Source organism: Episyrphus balteatus, chromosome 2 (assembly GCF_945859705.1).
Source record: "Episyrphus balteatus chromosome 2, idEpiBalt1.1, whole genome shotgun sequence".
Lineage (NCBI taxonomy): Eukaryota > Metazoa > Arthropoda > Insecta > Diptera > Syrphidae > Episyrphus > Episyrphus balteatus.
The window spans coordinates 51,935,909-51,946,091 of record NC_079135.1 but is presented as its reverse complement, the minus strand read 5'-3'; the positions used below and the strand labels follow the sequence as shown (position 1 = coordinate 51,946,091).

The 10,183-nt window shown below is 30.1% G+C and overlaps 1 protein-coding gene across 1 annotated transcript; it reads right to left on the bottom strand.

The window, feature by feature from the left end:
• Window positions 1-1,160: 1,160 nt before the first annotated feature.
• LOC129911444 (basic helix-loop-helix neural transcription factor TAP) lies at window positions 1,161-2,562 on the bottom strand. The gene has a single exon (XM_055989256.1). The coding sequence runs from the start codon at window positions 2,366-2,368 to the stop codon at window positions 1,238-1,240; it is 1,131 nt and encodes a 376-aa protein (XP_055845231.1). The 5' UTR covers window positions 2,369-2,562; the 3' UTR covers window positions 1,161-1,237.
• Between the last annotated feature and the right edge of the window lie 7,621 nt (window positions 2,563-10,183).

Here is a 10,183-nt window from a genome sequence, read left to right as displayed (position 1 = left end):
ATATGCCCAAATTCCAATACAATTACCGCTAATAAATAATAATAAATTAATTATATTTCAAAATTGTAAGACAATAAAAGTCGAGGCAAGTCAAAGCAATGTTTAGTCAAATATAATTAGAATTGAATAAAATTATTTATTGAATCTTTAAAAATAATTATTCTCAAATAGTTATTAAAAGATCTGAAAGATTGTAGAACAAAAAAGACTGATAAATGACTATCGCAATTTTATGCACATTACTTTTATTGTGTCACAATTTTAAAACTAATTTCGGAACCTAGTTAAGTGGAATCTTGATTTTTTGCAACAATTGAATAAGTTTTGATTATAAGACTATGAATTCAGAGCAATTTTGATAATAATGATAGAAAAAATGAATGATATTTTTGGAAAAGTGTTTGCATGATAAGAATGAGCATTTGTTTTACTTTTTACTTTCATAACATATTGAACGCATATTGAATCACATAACCGATCTAACTGCCAGAAATTTAGTTAGGCTTAAATACTAATTTGAAAAAAAAAAATCCTTTTATAGTTAGTGTATGCCACTGTTTTCAAGTTTCTCTATAATTCAAAAAATACCAATCATTTTCACCTATCTAACAAAGTGCTGTGGACTCTAAATCTACATATATATTTAAATTGTTGTTGGTATTTAAATTAACACTAACTCCTTTATTGTATTGGTAAAACAAAACTAATAGCGCAAAATTTTAAACGATTTAGTTAAATGCTAAAGCCATTTAAGTAATTTACTAAGCCAAAAGCACACTGATTTTCAACTTTGTTAATTACTAAAATGGCTTTAGCGTTTTACTTAATCGTTTAAAATTTTTCGCCAATGATTTTATTCAAAACTAAAAGATTGCGGGTGAATAGTTCAACATGAATTTTAAAATGAAACAACTCACAGAAAGTTTCCTTTAACTGCTTAAAACAACACCAAAAGTTAAAAATAGAAGAACCATGCTAAGCCGATAAGATAAGAATTCATGCTTTTTTTTTAAGCCGGGATTTGAAAAAAAAATTGGAAAGAAAATTAACTTCTTGGACTATGGCCGACATGAAAACTATTTTTTCACACTTCTATTCTTTTTTTTTAACCAACACATGAAGTAGGTATAACTTTCACTATTTCGTTTGACTACCGGAAAATAATTAAGTATAGTATCTCACTCATATGCCTTTGATAAAATTTATATTACACTTTAAGTACTGTTTAACCTTAAAACTAAGCAACCGAATAGTGACCATACCCACTATTGTTCACAACCTGCTCATTATAATCCTTCCATGGCGGTGTTTGCGAGTAAAAACTGCTACTATGATGAAATGGAGTTGTTGCTGTTGCGGAAAGTTGATGATGCTCATGCTGCTGCTCCATTGATATGCTTGTTTGATTATGATAAGCACTTTGGAACTCGTTATGCCTAAACGGCTCATTAGGAATATGAGTTTGTCCACCATGTGGTGAGTATCCAATTTGTGTTTGATGCTCTCCTGTGAACAATTCACATGATGATTGGTAGGAAGGTGTTGCTGAGGGAAATCCAACGGTTGCTGCTGCTTCAAATGTACTCTTAAAGAGATCGTATTTTTCCTGAGAAAAATCTACACTTGTCTCTGGTATCCTTGGCTGAGGTGTGCACAAACTGTATTGTCGCATGCTGCTATAAAGATCAAATTGTCCAAAACCATGACCAGTCATCATGGGGTACGGTCTCGGATTCACAAAAATAGCATTGAATAGCTCTTTTGTTATTCTTTCCCCACTGAGTGTTAAGTTTTGCAATTTCTCTAGGTCAAGATTTATATTGCCTCCACTCTCGAGCACTTGCTCCAAAGCAAAAATATAGTTGTGCGCAAATCGCAATATTTCAATCTTTGTCAGTTTGGTCTCTTCTGGGAGTGATGGTAGAGTACTTCGAAGACGCTCTAATGCGTCGTTCAAAGTGTGCATCCGATTTCGTTCGCGGTCATTGGCTTTCATCCGACGGAACTTTTTGATGCGAACTACTTGAGTTGGACTCCTGGAACGTGTGACCCGATTTTTTCCAACTGCGTACTTTCGTTTCGGCTTGCCGCCTTTGGTGGGTGTTGATGTATTTGATCCCAATTTCGGAGTGAAATCCGCCATGAAGTTTGGATTTGCTTGTAATAAGGCATTTCTCTCCGCACTTGATGATGGTGAAGGATCCGATATTAAATCTGGTGGGAAATAATCAACCGAGGTATCAAAAACGAGCTTTCGCGCGGCAAAACTTGCATCGGCTGTTTCGAAACTTTTCTCATAGCCACTGTCAAACGAAGAATCGTCAAATTCAAACGAACGATCCTCAAAACCACTATAGCACGATGACATTTCGAAAGCGGAATTGTTTTCTTTATTTTTCAAAATGTATGTTCAATCGAATATCATAACAGTATGGTGTCAACAGTACGCGTTTCGTTTTCCAACTAAGTCCGTGAAAAGAGTTTTCACTAGTTTTATGCAATTCTTGTTTTGGGGTTGGTGACTGCCTGCCTGTATGTCTTATCAGAAAAAAAAAATAAACAACCCTTGATATTATTCGTTTTTCTAACACCAATCGCCTGGAGGGTTGGCCTCTAATGTATGGCCAATAGCAGCATAACTCAAAGGACTTATATGAGAGCTACGATCAAAGGGATTTAAATAGTCACGTCATTCATTTTATTTCGGTACTTTTTTTTTATTTGAGAGCGGCTATTATACATTTTCCCATTTATTTCGACATTAAATCGCCCAGGGGCTTATCAGAAAATGCTTTAGGGATGGTTTTGTGTGGCGATTTTCACTTCCTTCTGTATTCATCATTTAAATCACCCCACATTTCAATTTTCAATCATTGTTGTTGTACTCGTATGTTTGTTTATGAAATAGAATAAATGACAATGATGTTGAAAAAAAATGTAAGAGAATCAATTAAAAGTCACTAAAACACTTAAAAACTGAATTTATAGTACCTATTCCTATAACATTTCTTTTTTTAATTGTTGGATTTTATTTGTTTTTTGTTGTAATATATAAGAACAACTTGAAAAGATACATAGATTTAATCTAAATAAAATCAAAAACGAAAGAATGAATGTCTGCTAAAATATTTCAACATTACATTTACCATATGCCATTTGATTTTTATTTAAAAAATATTTAATTTTATAATATTATTTGACCATTTTCTTCTAAATAAATAAAAGAAAAAAAACGAAATATTTCAAACAAAGAAATTAGTCCTCTAAAATGGTTTAATCATGCCCTTAAAGTCACCGTCGATTAATTGAATTAGGAAGAATTAAGAAAAGACCTGCAGCAGACATATGCATATGTATGTAAGTAAAATTTTTTTTTAATAAACTTTCTTGAATTAATTTTGGTATATAAATAAGTCCAACAAAATTTGGAAAAATGTTTTTTTTTTTATTTAAAAGAAATTATTTTTATTTTTAAACGGATGAATAAATATTTTTAAAATTTTGTTTTAAGATATTTACTATAATTACTTCAAAACATTGAGAAAAAATGTATTAAACAAATTAACTCTAACGTTTTTAGATTTTTTTTCTCCAAAAATAAAATTGCAAAGTTTGTTTTCAATATAATTATTTTCAGAATCTATTTGAATCAATTAAGGAACGAATTGTTTTTTTTTTTTTGTTAATTTCAATATATTGTACGTTTACTTTATTTTGTACACCAAAAATGTATTAAAATGAAATACGCTCTAAGGTGGAATTTTTTTCTGAAAAATTAAAATTACATAATTTGTTTTAAGTTCTAATAAACTTAGAAACTTATTTTATTCATTTAAGGAACAAATTTTAATTTACATTTACGTTTGCATTTTTTTAATATATTATATGTTTGTATATAAAAAAGGTTGTGGCCGGGTTTTTCCGGATTTTCAGTTTTTGCGATTTTAGGTTTTCGGGTTTTGGATTTGAATTTCTGGATCTCATAGCCTACCATAGTAAAAGGACATAGTCTTGCATTTTATTTTTAGTATTTCCTCCAACCCAATTTTCATGTTGTTAATTTTTGCTCTTTTTTAGGGCGTACACACGGGGCAAGTGGGGGAGTCGGTTCCCCGAAAAAAAGTAGGGCGTATACGTACTTTTTTATTTGTTCTTATTTTCTATACCAAAGGGCGTCCCAAATATCAAAGGGGACCAAAAATGTAGTCTTGCCCCGGGGCCCCGACAACTCAACGTATGTCGATGCTCTTTTTATTTACATATCTTACTTGAAATATGTCAATGGAACTAAAAATATTTATAGATGAGAAATTCTTATTTTATTCAAAAATGGTTTCTACATTTTTAATACATAAAATATAAAATGAACGACTGGGTCGTACGTTCCTGCTCTTAAATACTTAAGCTTTTTAAGAATTAATTAAAGAATATTTTACATTAAGTTTTTTTTATAAGAAATTTAATGAAAGAAATAAAAATGTGTGTTTAAAATTACAAAAACATCTCTTTAAGTTGTTTTGACCTTCAAACAAAGTATACCTTAAAGACATTTTTAGAAATTTTGTTTGAAATTTGTTAGAGCCGTTTAAAAAAATTGTATACCGATTGATTTTTCAAATATACTATTTGGATTTTTTTTTTAAGTTTTTTTTTTTAACATTGAAGCTACTTAAATATTCTTTTAGCAAAAAAAAAACACTGAAATCTGTTTTGAAAAAGTCCGCCGTCAAGAAAACCATTCTATTGAAGGAACCGTTAATAAAGTTTCAAAATATTTTTTTTTTTTTTACATCAAAAGTAGAACGTTATTTGTTACAGTACCTGCATGTATTTTTTAATAAAAATCGTTGATTGATTGGCATACTTTTGGTCCACGAGATAGTGCTATTTGAAGTTTTTGAACTTTGGAACTATGGCATCAGAAAAACCTTCAAAAACTTTTAATTAGCACTTGGATACCTCCAAAGAAACACGTCTATTACTGCCCTTTGAGTTCGCTGGCTCAGAATTTTTATTATGAAGGTAGGTAGGTACCTCGAAATTGTAATTACATTTTGGCTATAAATTTTTGCACAGCAGTGTATGTATGTATTTTGTCCATATACATAAGTACTTGCTTTTTGGTTTTCAAGAAAAGAGGGTTAATTGCGAATGTTTACACGCAAACAAAAAAAAACACTAACTTCACATTTTTGAAACCGGCAGAACCTGTTGTTTTTAAATATTCAAAAGTTTAATGGTGGACTAAAAATTTGTTATGGTTGAATAAAATCCCAACCAGAAAACCAAGTTTGTTTAGTACCCATTTTGATGCATCTTTTGTTTCAATTGGTTATATGTAAAATCTGATTAGAACGACTGCTATCAAACATTGATCTATTAGTTCCGGAATAATAATATCATTTTGTTCAAGATACATCTTAATAACCAATTGATTAACTGGTTTAAGTTACTAGCTTAACCTACGACACGTGACTAACCAACGTTTGTTGGTTATAAACCCTCAACATGCAATTCCGGAAACAAATTCATTGGTGTTCCGGTAAATAGTTTTGTAGAAATAACAATCGGAAGATATTATTCAAGTAGGTATCACGTGTCAACACTTAAAAAGGTTCTGAGTGTCCTTTCTGCAAGTAATTACGAGTGTTGAATGTATCAGATATAGATATTATATTGGAGTCACGTGTTTGTGGTTAAGAAGGCGCGAAACTGATGAGGACACAATTGTACCTCAGAATTCCAATTTTTTAATTCATTGAACTCACTACGCCAGCACGTGCGATTGTTTTGAGGGACAGAAATCATTTTTTTTTTAAAATACAGTCAAACTTCTTTATAACGAACCTTCAAGGGAACAAAAAATTGCTTCGTTATAAAGAAGTTTTATAAAAAATTCGTTATATAGAAAATTTATTTTTTAATACTGCATGTGTTCTTTTAAAATAATATGGTACAAAAAAGAACTCATCTTAAGGAAATTTATTCATTTATATTTTTTTAGTTAAAACATATCAACTTTGAAATTGAACATGCACATGAATCATAACTTTAAAATTTTTAGTTAATTCTTTAACATTGTTGATAGTGTACTAAACGACACATCAAATTTTTCAGCCACATACTTTTCTTTTCTCCACTTTTAATTTTATCAATATTCTCTCATAGCGAAATAGCCTTGTGATTGGCTAACTTAAAATGTTAACTCAAACGAACGATTCACCTGTCTATATGCGTACAATTTCTAAAACACATGTACCCTTTTTCATGCATCCAAGCATACATACATACAATAACTTTAAGAAAATTCTTGCCAAAACGGGGAGTTTCCTTTTAAAACTCGGTATACAAATCTAGTGAGCTTTTTTTCAAATTTGAAAATTGACATTTCGTTATAAAGAAACGAATTTGCTCTTGGGTCAAAAAAAATTAGTTCTTTATAAAGAGAATTTCGTTATAGGGAACTTCGTTATAAAGAAACTAATTCGTATGGAATGTTTTTTTAAGGGGAAGGGGAACGAAATGAAATTCGCTATAGAGAAAATTACGTTATAAAGAAGTTCGTTATAAAGAAGTTTGACTGTATTACAAATTGAATATAAGTGTTAAAAAGTAGGTAGTTGATATTAGATAAATTTGGCTACTGAAGTGGGTGACAAAAAAGTATAAAAAGCCAATTTAAGACAGCGAAGTGTGTTGTGTTTTTAAGACCAGCCAGCACAGATGATTTAAATCATTATACCATAATTATATTAAGAAGATGCATACGTCCTGTTTTTTTAAACTATCACTTATATCTAGTTGAAAAAATATCATTTTTTGTATCATTTAAGAAGTATCTAAAAATTTTGAGCCTTGCCCGAGCATGTGGCCCGTTTTCGGATTTGGTTATTTTAACTCTGTGAAGTGTCAGATCACACGTTTGCTTATGAAATGCATCTGTTCTTTCCTAAGAGATGTTGTAACTTTCGACTAATGAAAATGATTCTGATCAGAGGTCTTGCAATCTTTTTTATTAATTTGCGCTGTATGTATTTTTTTTAAACTGAACAAGATTCTTCGGACAAAAATTCATTAGCTTAAATTTCCTTACTTGTAAGTTGGCAATAATTTTTCAACACTTAAATCGAAAACTTGGGCCATGATTTCTCTTCCTTTATATCACTTTCTACTCTTATTCTGATACTTTTTTCGCCAATAGGAGAAACAAAATCGGGAAACTTCTTAAATTCAAATAAAATATTCGAATTCAAAATATTTTGAGGAAACTTTTATATTTGTCACAATTGCTCATCTAAAAACTTGTTGTGGTGTTACTTTTGCAATTTAAGACTATAGTATTCCAAGTTTTTTAAAACATAATTCAGTACTTATAGTGCAAAGGTAAAGTATAAATTCATAATTGCGGAAATTTATAAAACCAAGTTTAATAAAATAAATAAAATAAAACACTCAAAAATTATACACTTTCGTATGAGGCTGATGTGTGTCAAACACATCCTGCGCGATAAGCTGCATGTAACTACAGTACACATAAAAAGGTAATATATTTTCCGAACTGACATTAATCGCCAAATGTCCAAATGACCAATGTCAGCTCAATAATTCTTATTTGTTTTAAATTACCGACGGAAAACGAACAAAAACCGAAAAACCACGCACACCACACCACTTATTTTTTGACAATTATTAACCATTTTCCGCGAAGAAACACGTAGAAAATTTGTTATTTTTCAATTTATAATTTTTTCAAATGACATTTTATACATAAATTAAAACAAAAACAAATTTCCTGTTTTCTGCCATTAATCCAGTCAAATAAAGGTTTAACCTCGGAATGAATGTTAATAGAAATTTTTTTTGCTCAATATCTTCCTTTTGCCATTCTATAACATATCTCAAAAGTCTAGAAAAATCTCATGTCCGCTTGTCGCGATTTCAAGGTCAAATCGCGAAAGGGAGATTTTCAAAATTAGCAAAAATAGGCTATGGTATTATATACACATATGATACATGATTTCAAGGTATTTTTTAATGCTGATTCTTGTGGACATGAGATTTTTGTAGATTTTTGACATAAGATATAGAATATCCAAACAAAGATAGAAACAAAAAAATTTGCCTATTAGCACTAATTCCAAAATTGTACCAGGATGTTTTTCATGCAAAATTTGGTTCCTCTACCATAACTTTTAAGGGTTTTTCGGCAGTAAGTTTGCAACTGATATAATAATATGAGTTGACAGATGAAAAACAGGTATAACTTCCAGAGACGTCAGATTGTCTTGATTTTAGATTTTTTGGAATCAGCATTAAAAAATACCTTGAAATCATGTATCATAGTGTATATAATACCATAGCCTATTTTTGCTAATTTTGAAAATCTCCATTTCGCGATTTGACCTTGAAATCGCGACGAGCGGACATGAGATTTTTCTAGACTTTTGAGATATGTTATAGAATGGCAAAAGGAAGATATTGAGCAAAAAAAATTTCTATTTACATTCATTCCGAGATTCACCCCTTTTTTCTCCTTATTTGACTATATTACATTGAAATATTAAAATTAAAGGCAGATCTAACAAATTAGTGCCCATTTTTTACAAACAAATTTTGACAACTTTCGGAAGATATTACCTTATTATGTGTACTGTGGCATGTACCTACTTTTTTATATTCGTTTTCGTTTAGTAAGTGGGAAAGCGCCCAAAAGGTTGTGTTCCCAACAGACAGCCGGGAAGTCGGTAACGCTTACCAGATTGCCGGCTGTTTGTTAAATGGACCTGAGGGTCCAAAAAATTTATATTTTTATCAAATATATTTTAAATTTTTTTCTAAGTAAAAGGCACGATTGATATGTAAAATATTTTTATCAATTAAATTTAAAGAATAATGAATTGTAATTTTATTTTTAAGAAACTTCATACGAAATATAAGAAAAATTAATTTTTGATATACAATCTGAAGATGAGAATTGTTATTCCCGAAAACTTTAATGGTTGAAAATAAAATATTGTATGAGTATAAGAGTTTAATTTTCCACTATTTTTCAAAAGAAATTGGTATACACTAGAGTGACCGCAAGAAATCGATTTTCGAAATTTGGTAGGGGGAACCCCATAAAATGTTCCGCCTTTGCAGATTTTTAGATAGCCAAAATTTCAGCTTGATTGGATAACTCAAAATGGTGCCGACACTCGCTCAAAGTATCAAAAATCGCTGTTTTTTCACTGTTTTTCGAAGAAAATTAGCTCTAGCTCCCAAACAAATCGGGTTATTTTCACTTTTTATATATTAAATTAAAGGTAGTGTTGCTACACATAATTCAGATGCTTAATTTGTTTAGTTTTACCAAAAAAGAAAAATTTTGTCATCAATTTAAATTTTCAGTACTTACCTCAAAAAGAGCTTTTACTTTGTAAATCTCTTGATTAATTTTTTTAGTATTTACTTCATTAATTATGTATAAGAAATGTAACACGATGTTATTTTTTTTGTTTTTTAGGACGTGTGTGAATTGCGTAAAATAGTAAACATAGTGTAAAATTTTTGACACTATTGAGGTGAATAAAAAATTTTCAGCTGTTAAAAATTTATTGGGCTCTGGGACCTGGTTAAATTTGAGTTAAATTTTTTTTGCAGAAGGTTTTGTTTTGTTTTTTTTTTTTATTAAAAAGGAGTTTCATGCAGAAAAGAGGCAGAGAAAAATATTAAACAATAAGCCATACAGCTGAAATTTTTTTGTTCACCTCAATAGTGTCAAAAATTTTAAATTAACGCAATTCACACACAGCCTAAGAATTCTGTTAAATGTTTCGTTTTTTTTTTTTATAAAACAGTTAAAAAAAAAAAGTTTAATTTTAAATCGAGTTTGCACTTCAGCTCTTTTTGAGGTAAGTACTGAAAATTTAAATTGATGACAACATTTCTCGTTTTTAGTAAAACTAATCAAATTTAGCTTCTGAATTATGTGTAACAACACTACCTTTAATTTAATATATAAAAAGTGAAAATAACCCGATTTGTTTGGGAGCTAGAGCTAATTTTCTTCGAAAAACAGTGAAAAAACAGAGATTTTTGATACTTTGAGCGAGTGTCGGCACCATTTAGAGCTATCCAATCGAGCTGAAATTTTGGCTATCTAAAAATCTGCAAAGGCGGAACATTTTATGGGGTTCCCACG